Here is a 16,553-nt window from a genome sequence, read left to right as displayed (position 1 = left end):
GCCAAAGAAAGGGCCAGGCCCGCACACCACGCCGCTCACCACTTTTATTTTTTATGTTTTCTGTTTTATTGATGTCAGAGAGGAAGGGAGGGAGAGAGAAGCATCAGTGAGGACAGAGAATCACGGACCGGCTGCCTCCTGCACGCCCCCCACTGGGGACGGAGCCCGCAACCCGGGCCTGTGCCCTGACCGGGAATCGAACCCTGACCTCCTGGTTCCTAGGTCACCGCTCAACCCAAGTCACTGCTTTTAGTCATTCAGTTATTTAACTGTGTTTTGCGAATCTCAACGTTACCAATAACGTGTGTGTGTGTGTGTGTGTGTGTGTGTGTGTGTGTGCACTGTATGCAACCTATGGAAACGGAGTCTGTGGCACAGCCGTGTAATTAAGCGGCTCTGGAGTGATCCGACGCCCCTCAGCTCAGAGCAGTGGTCGGCAAACTCACTAGTCAACAGAGCGGCAAACCGCGGCTCGTGAGCCGCATGTGGCTCCTGAGCCGCCGTTTGCCGACCACTGTCCCAGAGCATCGCGGCGCCGGCCACTGGGACCAGGTGCCACTGGTTTCTGTCGCCAGGTCAGCTCTCCCTTCTTCGAAGCAGAGCATGGGGTGCTGCCTCAAGGCCGTCACCCCGTTCCACCGAGGGGAGTCCGCGGCTCCTCTCCTGGATGAGACCCCGCTCCTCCGGCGGCTTTCCCATCCCCTGCGCCCCCCTCGCTCCCGCCCCGCGCCCCTCTGCCTTCCTCCCGTGCTTCCGGCCTCAGCTCCTGCCTCCTCTTTGTCTCCGGCACCGTCTACCCGACAGATACAAACATGGGAGGCCAGCTGCAGTTTGCACACACGATTGTAACAGGCGTGCACAGAAACGACGCGTTCCGTGTGCAACGGTGCTGCCTGAGAGGGAGCACGCAGCGACAGGGAGACGTGGGCGCCCGCACTAAGTTGTGCCTGGAGCCTCACACAGTATTTTGTGCCCCGATGCCGAATGTACTGCTGTGTTCCATGACTTTACCTTCCTGAGACCGACTGCATTCTATGCAGACACACCTCCTCCATTGTGTGCTCCTTTTATTTTCCCCTCTTTCTTTCCTTTTTTTTTTTTTAACAACAAGACGCTAAACAATAAAACAGGCTCCTTTGCTCCAGCTGGTAATTTCTCCGAACTAGCAATAGATTATTCCTCTTTTCGTGACATCATAATCATCTATGCCGAAGTACCATGTATCTTTGTGTAGAAGCTACTGTTTCCATTAAATTTAATTACCTCCCCCTGTGGTTTTAAATAGAAGTGGCTTCAAAATGAGGGCAGCTTCTATTAAATTTAATTACTTTCCCCTGCTGCTTGCCTGGTAACGGTGCCTGGCAATCAGCCTGTAAACTGGAGTATATGGTAACCGTGCACTTGCAATAACAAAACAGTGCCCAACTGCCTCATGGGCTCGCCTTCCTCCGCTTCTAAATGCTGTTTAGCTTTGATTTAAGATCCCGAGAAGAACAGCAGCGTGGATGGAAGAAGACACATTTGAAAAATCCCCTTTTGTTTCACAGGCCAGATACAGGGAAACGGGCCATTTCTGCCAACGACCTCGGAGATGCTCACGCGCGGAGGTTCAGCTCACAACTTCTAAGTTAGTATCGTTTGAAGGACGGTGCGTTTTAGACGCCTCACCCTTTTTGTAACGTCTAGTAAAGAGCCTTCCTTGACCCTGACCAGATGGATTTACATACTGCTCGCTAAAAAAATAAAATAAAAAATAAAAAAAAGGCATCAAGTGAGGGAAGAAATTCAAAGGAATATTCACAAATCGTAACGTGCAAATGTGGGAAAAACCACCAGCGGGCTCATTAAAGACCACTGTCTTTGGGGAAAAAAAAAAAAGTGAATCCATGTGCTCTACGATAGTGTGAAAATGTCAATCTGTTTTAAAATACCATGATATCATCTAATGCAATATAAAATTTTAACTACCTCCTTTTTAATTAAATATTAATTAGAAGGAAATACTGCTCAGTTCAGCCACCATTGTACTGTTTACTTTGTTACAAACAGGCAGAATTTAGAGGAACAATATTTCCATTCAATCACACAGTTTAGTATAAATATAAAACAAGACACCCCTTAAGCATTTTAAGTAACAAATTAAACATTTACATTTTTTACTGTGCACTGAGGCTTAACATTTATGCAGCTTCAAAACCAAAGTACAGCCTCCAGGGAAGTCTCTCGCTGACAAATTAATACCTTAGAGAACGGAGCTGAATGGTGGCAATGAACTCATTTGTTCCCCCAATAATGAAGAATGACTTTTTCTTTACCACATCTGTGACTGTTGCCATGGTGACCCAGCCTTACCTCACTGCTTCTCGGAGAGCTCCTCGCTCACCCAGCGTCGTGTGCTTGATGTCATCGAAATTATTCTCTAGCTTCTCGCAATCCTGCAACATATTAAAAAATGCATCAGTCCCCCGGCATCCGGAGGTAAAAATTATATCTGTGCAATCAGGAAAAATGGATTGATTATATTGATGATGGGCTCCTGAAAGAGAGGCACACCACTGTAATTGGGTAGGATTCATTAAAACTGACAGTGTGAATTCCGCAGTAACCAAATAAAAACGTCTTAGGATACAGCTGCGACAGAAATCTTTTGACCAATTTTCCAAAATTGGGGACATAGAAGAAGTGAGTAAAATCCAGTTCTCTGAACTCATCTCGAGCATATCACAGCCAATTTAAATCCAAAAGAGAAAGTCAATAAAGTTAGGATAAATATTTAGTTCTAAATGAATTAGAACTTACTGCGATGAAAAGATACAGCCCAGATCTAATAAAAAAAAAGGCTCCAACATTTTGGAACTGAAATTGTATAAGATCTTTAATAGCGATTGCATATATTAAATGTTTATCTACATTTCTTATCATTAAATGACATTATATCAGGTTCTTAGCATTCCTGGGTTAAATTTTCTAAAATTTTGTTCCAATTTTAACTATTTTTTTTAATTTAAAACCTAATCTTACATGACCCTAGTAAGTTTTAAAAACATTATGTATAGGATTAAGTTTTAGACTGAAAAAATGTATCCATAGGAATTTTTAGCATTTTAGACTTCATGTAGAATTTAGTTGGATTTAATCATAGAACTTAGTGTTTTAGTAAATTTAACAAACAGCAAAACTAAGTAATCAAATTTTAAACATTAACGTGTTCTTTGTATTCTCAAATTGTACCCAGTATGCTGGCTTTTAGAAAATGACAGAATTTATGTTAATAATTTCCAATGTCTAAGAATTAATTTATTTAAAATCGATGGGTATATATGTACTTCTATTTTTACCTTGATTTTTAAATTCAGCCAAATTGAGGCAAATATTCTTTTTAACACAGACTTACTTATACTTTTATAATAAAAACCTTGAAAATTGCCACAATGTAGCCCAAATCATCTGAATTCTGAGTAAGAGTTCCTTTTCCCACAAATCGGAACGAGCCCCTTGAGGCTTTATCGTTTCACTCCTTCTGTAGTGTTTTCTCATGACGGAATTTCTTAGTTCAATGAGCCCCTGTTTCTCACTGCTTCACTCCATGCTCAGTGCTCTTCCTGCCTTTGTGTAAGAGCTCTGACTTCCTCAAAGTTATGGGTATGTTCTCCTATTTTTTTCACCCATCTTTTTTTTTTTTTTAAATATATTTTATTGATTTTTTACAGAGAGGAAGGGAGAAGGATAGAGAGTTAGAAACATCGATGAGAGAGAAACATCGATCAGCTGCCTCCTGCACACCCCCCACTGGGGATGTGCCCGCAACCAAGGTACATGCCCTTGACCAGAATCGAACCCGGGACCCCTCAGTCCGCAGGCCGACGCTCTATCCACTGAGCCAAACTGGTTTCGGCCACCCATCTTTACTATTTTACATTTCACATTTGGATGTGCAATCCATCTGGGAAGGGCATATCTGTATATGGTGTGAGTTAGGAAATCACACCTATTGGTAATCAATTCAATCATTACTATTTATTGGGGAACAAAAACACCACATCATTTCCCCTACTGTAACGCAGAATCATCTTTTTCCATAAAGTCAGTCACGGCACATATGGGTTTGTTTCCAGGGTGCCTACTGGCCGATTGCTCGATTTCGTGTACTTGTGCCAATATCACACTACTTAAATTACTTATAGCCATAATAAGTTAAAATTCCCACAAATACATATGAAAAAGACAATAACTCAATGGGACGTGAGCAAAAGGCTATATAAGTACTACGTAAAAGGGAATATCCACATACTCAATTAAAAAAACAAGCAAACATGCTCACCCTCATTAGTCATGAGGACAATGCCAATTTCAACAATGAAATGCAGCTACACATGTTGGCAATGACTAAAACGAAAACGACAGATTGCACCAAGTGGGCTCCTTTTTTTTTTTTTTTAAATATATTTTATTGATTTTTTAAAGAGAGAAAGGAAGAAGGATAGATAGTCAGAAACATGGATGAGAGAGAAACATCGATCAGCTGCCTCTTGCACACCTCCTACTGGGGATGTGCCCGCAACCAAGTTACATGCCCTTGACCGGAATCGAACCCGGGACCTTTCAGTCCGCAGGCCGACGCTCTATCCACTGAGCCAAACCGGTTTCGGCAAGGGCTCCTTTTTTAGTATAAAAAGCAACTAGCGCACTGCTGCTGGAACCGGAAGATGTTGCGACCACTTGGTAAAAGCCATTCAGCAGCCCCTTCCAAAGCCGCACATTCCCACCCAGGAAGACACCGGAACAAACGTGCAGCGTGTCCACCTCGAACAAGAACGGCGATCGGACCACTGTTCGAAGGGGCCCACACTGGACGCAAGTCACACGCGCCTCAAGGTGGGAGGCATGAAGAGTGACATGTTAATGCAGTGGAAAACTTCATGGCAGGAAGACGGAGCAAGCTGTGGGCAGACGCAGTTACACGGGCGCACCTCACAGCATGGTGCTGAGCGCAGAGAGTGGTACAGAGCAAACCCACTCCGTTTATAAGAAGCTCGAAGATAGGCAGCTACAGTGAACCACGCTGAAGTGAAAATAAGAAAGCAATTCCATTCATGAGCGTAAAAAAAGAGTAAAACACTTCCAAATAAATTTAAAACAGAAGCACAGGATTTGTGCGCTCAAAAGAATAACACATCAGCCAAAACCAGTTTGGCTCAGTGGATAGAGCGTCAGCCTGCGGACTGGGGGGTCCCGGGTTCGATTCCAGTCAAGGGCATGTAACTTGGTTGCGGGCACATCCCCAGTGGGAGGTGTGCGGGAGGCAGCTGATGGATGTTTCTCTCTCATCGATGTTTCTGACTATCCCTCTCCCTTCCTCTCTGTAAAAAATCAATAAAATATATTTAAAAAAAAAAAGAATAACACATCACCTAAAATTTTTAAAAGACGAAAATAAGTGGAAAGATAGCCCATGTTCATGGATTAGCAGACGTGATATTGTTAACATCTTACTACTTTCTAAATCAATCTGAAGAAATTAAAGCAATTCCTGTCAAAATCCCAGGATTTCCATGTTTTATTTTTATAAACTTTGACAAGATGCTCTTAAAACTCACATGAAATTACAAGGGACCCAGAATAGTCAAAATATTCTTAAAAAAACAAAAGTGCAAATTTGAAGAACTCTTATTTCCTGATTTAGAGCAACATACAACTGCATAAATATTTGTGCACAAATGTTCATAATAGGATTATTCATAAAAGGAAAAAAAAGTAGAAAAAATCCAAAAGTCAATCAAATAATAAATGAATATACCGAAGTGATATACTGGTACAAGAAAATATTATTCGGCCATAAAAAGGGAAGTTCTGATCCGTGCTACAACATGGATGAGACTTGAAAATGTTAAGCCAAGTGAAGAAGCCAGATACAAAAGGCCACGCCGTCTGATTGCATTTCTATGAAATGTACAGTCCAGGCAAGTTCTTAGAGGTCAAAAGAAGATTAGTGGTTGCCACAGGGTAATGTGGTCACGTTTTAGAGAGATTAAGGTGTTCTGGAATTAGTGATGATCCACACACAACTCTGTGAACATACTGGAACAAACTGAATTAGACGCTTTTAAAAGAGTGAACTTCCTGGAATGAGAATTATATCTCAATAAAGCTGTTATTAAAGAATAGGCAAAACTGATCAAGACGATGGAAACTGGTAGATGATGGCTACAGGAGGCAGGAGAGGGTCTCTAGGACACACTTTAATTCACTGAGTAAAAATGCAGGGAACTAAATGCTTAAGATCTGTTTACTTCGCTGTGTCATTATACGGCAGTAAAAAGGTTCCAGATGAGAGTCTGAATTCTGGTTAAGAACTCATAATGCAATCACATGTCACCGTAGCTAAAATTAAAGAATGCATATAAGAAGTTCAAAGTATCAAAGACTTAATGTTAGCTCCCAGCCAATACTAATGAAATAACACTTTATTATTTATTAAAAGTCTGTACCAAAGATCCAGTTCTGTAATGAAGTCTAACTTACCCTGATTAAGCTTTGACACTTTATTAATTAAAATTATGAACTTTCTTTATATATAGTGACTCGTTTTAAAGAATGACATTTAGAGAATTATAAATGCAAAGATGAGTAAATTATTTGGGTTTAAAAAAATCATATGAAAAGAATGTTCATTGACTGGGATTATTCATTCCAACTACTTTTCCATTGAATTCAAATTGTTTTCATAAAATGTATTCAAAGGATAGGATACTATCTATGGTAGAGACAGTACTCAAATTCAGAGTTTCTGATTCTAAATCTCATTCTTTTCATTCCCCAAATTTAGCCATTAATGGAAAACAATGTATAATTTCTCTGAGGTACATTATACGTACTGTCTCTGCATCTAGGTTTGCCGTAAGCCCAGCCCCAGCAATTCACATGTATCTCTGCTCTCACATTTAAATCTTTTTTTAAATTTTATTTTATTGTTTAAAGTATTAACAAATAGGAGTACATATGTCTCCTTTTTTCCCCCATTGAACTCCCCCCGACCTCCCTTACCCCCCAGCACATGCCCTCCCCCCCCACCCCCAGTGTGTGTGTCCATTGGTGATGCTTATACACATGCATACAAGTCCTTCGGTTGATCTCTTATCCCGCCCCCAACCCTCCCTTGCCTTCCCGCTGTAGTTTGACAGTCTGTTCGATGCTTCTTTGCCTCTGTATCTATTTTTGTTCATCAGTTCATAATGTTCTTTATATTCCACAAATGAGTGAGCTCTGCCATTTGACCCAGTAATATCACATTTAAATCTTCAAGTGGAAGGTGGCACAGCCTTTATGGATTTCCACGTGGAAAACAACACCTATCTTTAATTTGATGCTTCCTCACAGATGGTTTGTAACTCAGATGAGGGAATAGATGTTTCTATTTAATTGCTATGGGCATATTTTTAATAAAGCTCCAATTCTGGATACATACACAGTGTGTGTGTGTGTGTGTGTGTGTGTGTGTGTGTGTAGATAAACTCTTAGCTGGATGAATTCATTTAATAGAAATAAATCTGTCCCTTGACAAGATATTCTTGTTTTGTATGGTTGGCTTTTTAAGAAAACCTTAGAAATGTTGCATTTATCAGGGATTAACAAAACCACATAACATTATATATCTGAATCTCTTTATTTAAAAACAATTGTTTTCAGTGAGAATACCGTCTTTAAGACCTATAATGCTATTATAAATGCGAGATATAAACGTTAACACTAGTGGAATGGCCTGATAATTACACTATTGTAATTAAGAGAGAATTTTAAGATCTCAATTTAGCCATTTAAAGTTACTCCCTAGACTAGAGCAATCATGCCTGTAGCAAAAGAAAGTCACAGATAACAAATATTTAAGGCATCCTGCTGTAACATCGGACACAGCAGCTCAGAATCAAGAGCAAACACAGATGGAGTCCACAAAACCTCTTGTCATTCCAATGTCCATGTCTGAAGTCCCTTGGGGAAAACTGTGTAATAAAAATAAGCAAAAATTTTAAAAAACAGTATTTCTTATAAGTTATAAATCTTTCCAAAAAAATGAATGCTTGTCTGACCTGTTGTTGGAGGTAAAGGTCCTATTACCATAAAATCCATGTGTAGACAACTTTGAAAAACAATTTTTGAACACATTTTACTCTCTCGGGTTTATATTTTTTAAATGCTTTCAGGATCTCGAAAGGTTCCAGATGTTACCACAAAAAAAAAAAAAAAAAAAAAAAGGCATTTGCCTCCTTTTCTATGTGGTGGATGAAGAGCATAAAGAATGAGCCATGCAGTTTTTGGTTTTTCCGTTTTCCTTTTGGCCCCCAAATCCCTCATCACCTTCCTCCTCTCGCCACCTGCACTGTAATTTAAACTTTTTCTTGGCATCTACAGCTGCAGAGGGACGAGTTCATAGAAGACATAAAAGAAGAATCTGTCAGCAAAAGCTCACTGCCACCAATCCAGTGCCAACAGGAGTCCCCAGTATGGGGTGCAGAAAAAAAGAGAAACTTTTTTCAGATGAACAGTTAGCAAACCAACTGAAATTGCACTCCTCTGAGAAAAAAAAGGGTGGCCCGCCCTGGTCCCTGATTGGACCATTTCTATGCAAATGAGGAATCCAAATGTGCCGTCTGATTGGTCCCAAAAGCACTGTCCTGATTGGTGGAAATGGTGCATTCTGATCAGTTGCTATGGAGCTGCTCCTCTTGGTTAGTAAAGATGCAAATGAGACTATAGCTCTGCAGCTCTCATTGGATGGGACAGATCTCAGCCCATTGGCTGAAATAGGATTCCAGGAACTCCTTGAAAAGGTGGGCTCAGCAGGCAGGAGGCTGGCAGCTTCCTCTGGATTTCCCCTGAAATGCATCCTGCATCCAAGGCCTCTGCAAATAGTGACTGCTGGATTCTGGTTATGGATTTGGGCCCCATGGACCACAAGGGATCCTTCTGGGAGCTATATTTCATCTCAGAGTCAATAAAACAAGTAAAGTTACTGAATTTCAAGTTCTTGAAAGCCCATCCCTAGCATAAAACAGTGGGGCTGGAAGACGGCTTGACTAACTAGTTCTTCCAGCCACAGAGACAGGAGATGAGCACCTTCTCTTGAAGGCAGAAGGCAGAGAGAGGTTGGACACAGAAGCCCGAAGAGGCCCGCTGAGCTCATCCCGGCTCCAGGAACTGAGGCCAAAGCCTCAGACTCGGCTGGCAGGGTTCCAGACGCCTGCGGGTATGTCTTCGTTTTCATGACCAGAAGCCTCAACATTCGTGGTGGGTTTATCTGGAAGTGATTAAAGTGGCGCATCTTGCCCTGAAGTGCACTGGGACCTAAAATGAGTGTTAGGTTGTCTGATAGGAAGGGAAAGAGTACTCCCCAGGTGACACTCCGGAATCTGCACAGAGTCCACTGTTCCCAACAAAACAGGAGAGGAAGGAAGGAAGCCCTGTCAGCATCGGAAAGGTCAAACTGTTACCTTGGCCAGAATTACTTCTGTGCCCTGACATGCAAATCAAATCCAAGATTTTTTAAAAAGTATGTTTTCCTAGAATAATATATGACGGTATCAAGGCAGAGATACAGGGGTCGAAATAAAATTCAGAAAAATGTTAGTCTTTTACCATAAGGAGATAAACATCATAAACAACTGACACCTTCATCTGCTCACCCATTAATAAAGTTAGGTGTCCGATCCGTTGGAGGAGAGGCAAACGGACTCGCTGTCATGTCCACTATCAATAACACATCCCTAACATTTGGGATAACCACACATCCTCCTATCCAAGTCTATTCTCAATCCGGTTCATGTGAGAGTATGCACCTGAGAGAAATGACAAACTCATCTTTAAGTAACAAATATCGGAAGATACTATTCATTGTAGGGGTTCTCTATATGTTAGCGTAGGATGGTCCCAGAAGACAATTTCAGCCATAAGTAGGACACAGGAGAGTTCTTTTCCAGAATATAAAAAACTACCAAGCAAGTCTAAAAGCATTACCTGTCCACGGTGATGGCTTGCACTTCCTACTTTTCAAGCAGCTCATAATGTCCTTTGATTAGGATAATTGCAGAGGCCAGTCGGTGCGTGCATTTTGTAGGAAAGAAGGGAAAGGCAGGGGGCTGAAGAAGGGGAAGAAGGGACACAGAGAGAATGAATGAACTACTCACATTAGCAAGCACGAGAAAACATCGTGATTAGTAATCAACCTGGGACCCGAAGCAGACCTCTGAACCTGGACGTCGCGGAGCAAGCCAGCCGGGGCACACGGGAAAAACAGAAGAACGTGAAAGATACTAAATTTCGTGTGGACCAGATATTCCATTTGCTGCGACACGGGAAGCCATCCCTCCTCCATTAGGAGGAAACTGGAGATCCGCATTAGCGACAGTGGCCAATGTTCCCGTGTCTTGGCATGGAAGGGTGAACGGCAGGAAACCAGCCACCGCTGAGGGCTTCCTCTGTAGCAGACACTTTCTGGGGAGCCCCCCGCCCTGAATCTGCAGGAGAAGCACAGATAGCCTTCCCTTCCCAATGAGGAAACGGGCCCAGGGGTGTGGCGAGGACTTGCCCAAGGTCATCGAGCAAGGAAGGGACGAAGCAGGGATCTGAACCCCGTCTCCAGTCTCCCAGAGACCGCTTCGAAGAGGAAGGCGAATAAAGTGAACATGATCAAGCTCTGAATAGGTCCTCTTCTAGGTGTGGCTCATTATCTACGTATGTATTTATTTTTTAAAAATATTTTTTTTTTTATTTCAGAGAGGAAGGGAGAGAGAGAGAGAAACATCAGTGATGAGAGAGAATCATGGATCCCTTGCCTCCTGCACAACACACACTGGGGATCGAGCCTGCAACCTGGGCATGTGTCCTGACCTGGAATCGAACCGTGACCTCCTGGTTCCTAGGTCGACACCTCCCCACTGAGCAACACCGGCCGGGCTGATCATTAAATGTAGACACCAGACTGGACAGAGAACCACTGACTAGCAAAGTGGGGCATGAATCCTTGCAGAATTCTGTCTCCTTTCTCTCCAGATGTGCTGGAGAGAAACAAGGAATCCGATATACACGTGTTTAAGCCAAATTAATACCCATAAATATTTTGCATGCAACAGTCTTTCTTTGGATCTGTGACACCGCCGTGACAAATATAATGAGCAATTAAATCCCCAAGGGCTCCGATTTTGGCAGCAATTAAAGCAGAAATGAGGAAGTAAGCATCAGAAGGACGGGTTTGGGTGGCCTGCTGCCAAATGAAGGCCCTCGGGTTGAGGGAAGGTCTGGAGTTTCACCTGTGATAGATTTGATAGTGCTTTATCCCTCGTCTGTGTTAAGGACTGTATGAAAGTATAATAAAACAAATGAGGGGAATAGCAACAGCAACCTGGAAACAAAATAACCCATTAGGAGATCCCTGGATGCTGAGAAATGTAAATAAGATCAGACACCACAGAATAACAAATTCAACCACACGGCGACAGAGTCACGGGCTGGATGGAGCGGGAAGGAAGCGGAAATGTTAGCCGCTTACATTATTAAAGGAGAGAAATCATGCCTCCCCTACGACTTCGTTTTCATAGGGCTGCATCTCTCTATGAAATCATCACAGTAACTAGAACTAAACAGATTGGATCGAAGCGTTATACACTAATTAGAATTTTAAAATCAGAAAACCAATTTTAATACATGAGAAAACTCAGTTCCCTATCATCCAAGTCACTTTCTTAAAAATCTACTCTATGCTTGGCATCACACCAAACACATAACCAGGGACATCAAGGTGAGTAAGACCAGACCCCACGCTGATGGCAGTCAGGGGAGAGGCGGGGGTACCTCCGGAGCAGAGGTGTCTGGGAGTTTATCACTCTGACCATGTCTTCAAAACGAATCAACGTGGTTCAGATGAAGGGGAACAAGAGACTAAGGGAGCAGAGTTAGCTCTGGCCTCGGAGCGTGGTGTGATGCCGATGCAGGTTACTTAACGGGCCTTACTCTAAGGGAAACCTTGTGTTGTCAGCAGAATGAAAGGAAATCATGCACGGAAATCACCTGGTGGACTGAACGAATAGGAGGTCTGCAACAAGTGGTGGAAGGAGAGGCAAGAGAGGAAGGAGAAGCAGCATGTCCGTGAACTTCACCGTGGTCCTGCCGGGTCCGATTTTATGGAGGGAGGTAGAAAAAGTGCATTTTTCATGTTTTTCCGGTGATTCTTCTGAATAATAAAGTAAAATAAATACAGTATTTATGAAAAAAATAAGGTTTTTGATGTGTTGACCACAAGATCCCTACAAGAATACAAGGAAAATCATGATCCTTTTCTCTTAAAAAATTAAATATTTAAAAAATATGTATGCATATCTATAGTGTCCCCCGAAAACGTATACACACTTTGAGTAATTATACAGGCAGCATTTATTAAGCTATATTTCATTTTCAAAATGTAACAGAAATCAGCTCTTTAAGTGTGCATACATTTTTCGAGACGCCCTGCATATGCAATATGCCATGTATAATTTCCGGGGGTCACTGGATCCCCTGAAACGCACCCGTGGCGATGTGTCTCTATGCTCCCCCATTTTATCTCAGGAAGGATGACTGCCATGGACCTAGATAACAAGGAAATGCAAGTTACAAATAGAACCAGCTGCCCCCTCCTGGAGAAGCAAGGGGTCCAACAGTCCAATTTGTACTGGCGTTTGATAATGATGTTTAAGTTCAAATTACTAATAAAAGCATGATGTGAAAGTCAACCCTTTGCCAAGCTAGAAATGGAAGCCATTCATTCATTCACTCATCCATTCATTCAATATTTATTGAGAATCCATCTCATAGGTACCCGATACTACGCTGTTGCTGGAAATACCAAGGCTTAAAAACCAAAACCAAAAAACTCTTCTTTTTAAAAAAAGACAATTTCAATACAACAAGGTAATTGATATGAGGCAAGCACACTCCCGTCCAGTGGGAAAATCATAGCCACATATTAATCATGCATTAATGATCATTTCAAATTTGCAGCGCATTATATTCTGAAGGACCCACAGGGAATTATCACCATGGAGGCAATTATAAATTCACATTTTTAAAATGGGAGAAATTTAAATAAAATAGCACACTCCAAGTTATACTAATACAAGTCTAAGATGACTGAATATTGATTAGTTTAATGGTTTTATTTAGGCAGTGAGAAATGTCGAAAAAAGATAATGCCAGTGCCTCTATTTCTCATGTAGTTAGAAATTCCTAAGGTTGAAGTTCCTCTAAAGATTGAATGAGTCTGCCCAGCCAGCGTGGCTCAATGGCTGAGCGTTGACCTATGAACCAGGAGGTCAGGGTTCATTCCCCCATCAGGACACATGTCCAGGTTGTGGGATCAGCCCCCAGTGTGGGGCCTGCAGGAGGCAACCGATCAATGACTCTCTCTCATCATTGATGTTTCTATCTCTCTCTCCCTCTCCACTCCCCTCTGAAATCAATAAAAATATGTTTAAAAAAAGAATGAATGAGTCCATTCGGTGAAAGGATCTATTTTAATTTTGGCCCCGGAAAAATGCCTCAAAACTAGTCCCACTGAAGTTCTTTCCAAGCCAAGGAAGAAATGACAAGATTGGGGTTTTTAAAATTCCAGATGATCATTCTAATACCAATAGACAATTCCAGTTCCAAACAAGAGATTCATATTTCAATCGGTAATTGCTTTTCCCTTCAGTATGTCTTAACCAGCCTAATCCTTTCAGGGAACATTAAGACGTAATCATATTTAGCTAATGTCATTTCGCTAATGGCGGCCAGCTTACAATCTGGCCCTGTCTGGGAGAATCACGGCAGTCAGAGTGAAAAGGGATGGAATGTAGCAGAGGAAACGGGAGGTGCGGAGACAGGAGCTGGGACCGAACTCCAGCTCCCCAGCTGAACTGCTTATGTGTTCTCGCCCTCTCCACCTGCAACTACTCCCTCACCAACCAAGACACCGACGAACAGTAATGGTACCCCCTTCAGCATGCTGTCGGGAGGGGAAACTAAGTGAGATTACATATGTGAAAATATACTCATAACTAAAAAGCACTTTTCCAATATTCCCATACATTTTATTTTATTTTTATTGTTTGAAGTATTACAAATATTAGTACATATGTCTCCTTTTTTTTTCCCCATTGACCCCCCCCCCCTCCGGCCTTCCCCTACCCCCCAGTACATGCCTTTACCTGCCCCCCTCCCCAGTGTCTTGTATCCATTGGTTATGCTTATACGCATGCATACAAGTCCTTTGGTTGATCTCTTACAGGCCCCGCCCCGCCCCAACCTCCCCTGCCTTCCCGCTGTAGTTTGACAGTCTGTTCAATGCTTCTTTGCCTCTGTATCTATTTTTTCCCCATTTCTTTCCTTTAAAAAATCTTGCCTCTGCAGACTTAAATCTCGCAGGTTCAACGTCTAAATAAAAATGTATTTTAGTTCCAGTTATTTGGAAATATTTTAAGATTTTAACCCTCATTTATGGTAAGAATTACGTAATATTTTGATATTCCCTCAAGGTAAGCCGAAGATAAAATAAAAAATATTCTGCAGCTTCCTATTAATCCCTACATCCAAGGAAGGTCAACAAATTCAAGATTTTTCCCTTTTTTAAAAAAAATGTTTTTATTTCTTTCAGAGAGAGATAGAAACATCAATAATGAGAGAGAATCATTCATCCGCTGCCTCCTGCATGCCTCCTACTGGGGATGGAGCCTGCAACCTAGGCATGTGCCCTTGACCAGGAATCAGACTGTGACCTCCTGGTTTGTGGGTTGATGCTCAACCACTGAGCCACGCCAACCAGGCAAGACTGTTTACTTTCTAATCTGAATATCTCATTCAAAATTGCCACCGGTTCTTTACATGATGTGTAGTGGTGCTTTGATTGCGCCCCACCTGGTGTCCACAGGATCAGTGTCTGACCAAGTACTGGGCACCACTGTGTTCAGAGGTGCTGCCCCTCTCGAATCACTGCACCGACCTCATCACTGGATTTTTGGAAGTCATCACTGCTTACCGATTCCTGTAATCATGACCGGGGAGGCTTTCAAAGGTCAACTGAAATGATGAAGATCTGCTTCAACCAGGGAAGTTTGCTCACCGGCAAGCTCGTGGTGACCTGACCAGTCTCACTGCCTACCAGCGTCCCTCCTGGGCATCTCCCCGACACAAACCTCCACTCCGTCCTCAGGGCCTTCGCCCTTGCTGTTCCCTCTGCCTGAAACGTTCTTCCCCCCAATATTCGCGGGGCTTGCTCCCTCATCTCCTCCAGGTCTCCGCTTGACTGTCACTTCTTTAGAAACATCTTCCCTGCCCGGCCAGTGTAGCTCAGTGGTTGAGCGTGGATCCATGAACCAAGGTGTCATTGGTTCTATTCCCGTCGGGGCACATCCCCAGGTGGCGGACTCGATCCCCAGTGGGGGGCATGCAGGAGGCAGCCAATCCATGATTCTCTCTCATCAATGGTGTTTCTCTCTCTGTCTCCCTCTCCCTTCCTCTCTGGAATCAATAAAAATACATTTAAAAACAATAATTGAAAGCTGGCTATATATTTCCTTTTATCTCAGTTCTCTTGTTTGGAATTAACTCCCTTGCACTCACAGCAAAGTGAGTCCCTTCAAACAGGAAGGAGGAAGGTAGTAGATGCGATGCTGAAGGCTAACAATCCCTAGCTCACCACCGATTCTAACTGTACATGACAGACTAAAGTATGCAACACGGCTTCCCCAGAAGCACCTACATTCATAAAATACTTTTGTGTCTGAAGAAAAACAACATGCCTACCGTTTCCCAACATGCAGTATGGAATGTGTGGTACCAGCCAGATAGACAAAAAGAGAAAAACTACACTAGCATTTCCCATCGTTTATCTTTAAAAGCACATGTGTGTTTTAAATTTGCGAGCAAACATGAATAGAACCATTTAGGTTCTTGGGCTATGTTAAAATTCAGGAAAGTAATCATTTTGTCATAAAAGATAAAGGCTCCTAATATCCTTTTGGTTTTTGAAGAAATAAAGGCTTTTCCGTGACAGTGACTTCCAGAAATGTGTATCGAAAAAGAGAAGCTGGCAGAGACGTCTACATTGCTAACCATTGTCTATCAGGCTGTTTTTAATAATTTTTCTTTGGCATGTAATCCTCTTTAATTAGATTCCACTCTGTTGTTTCGAGACCCCATAAACTGGCGTCTTCTGTACCAGCTGCTGGAGCAGGAGTTACTGTCTAAGTGATATTCACAATGAGCGTGCAGAAGGTTTACAATTATACCCTTGCTAATAAATTGTGCTATTTTCCCCAACAATTTTAAGTGCTAATTTTCAGAAGGCATTTTAAAATTAGCTAAAAATTCTGTCAAGAGATTTACAAAAAATTGTGAGCATGAAGATAATTATGTCACAGTCTTTGGACTCCATCTCTGATTGTGTGCATAAATCAGGATGTGTCAGCTGCGGTTTTTCCCTTAATAATGATCCTTACAGCAATATAGTACAGCCTAAGCCCCTACTATAATGTTTCTGCTTTCTAAAA

At 42.2% G+C, this 16,553-nt stretch overlaps 1 protein-coding gene across 2 annotated transcripts in view; it reads right to left on the bottom strand.

Moving 5' to 3' along the window:
- DPYD (dihydropyrimidine dehydrogenase) overlaps positions 1–16,553 on the bottom strand; it is a 387,253-nt gene that overhangs the window by 329,754 nt on the left and 40,946 nt on the right. For both annotated transcript variants that reach the window (XR_013959430.1, XM_080648192.1), the window contains exon 3: positions 2,353–2,435. Coding sequence is in view for 1 of the 2 variants with exons in the window: in XM_080648192.1 (XP_080504318.1) it covers positions 2,353–2,435 (83 nt within the window). In the remaining variant the exon portion in view is untranslated. The remainder of the gene's footprint in view (positions 1–2,352; positions 2,436–16,553) is intronic.

Source organism: Plecotus auritus (genome assembly GCF_963455305.1).
Source record: "Plecotus auritus genome assembly, chromosome: 12".
NCBI classification, from domain to species: domain Eukaryota; kingdom Metazoa; phylum Chordata; class Mammalia; order Chiroptera; family Vespertilionidae; genus Plecotus; species Plecotus auritus.
The sequence above is the reverse complement of the archived record's forward strand: the minus strand, read 5'-3'. Positions and strand labels throughout refer to the sequence as shown.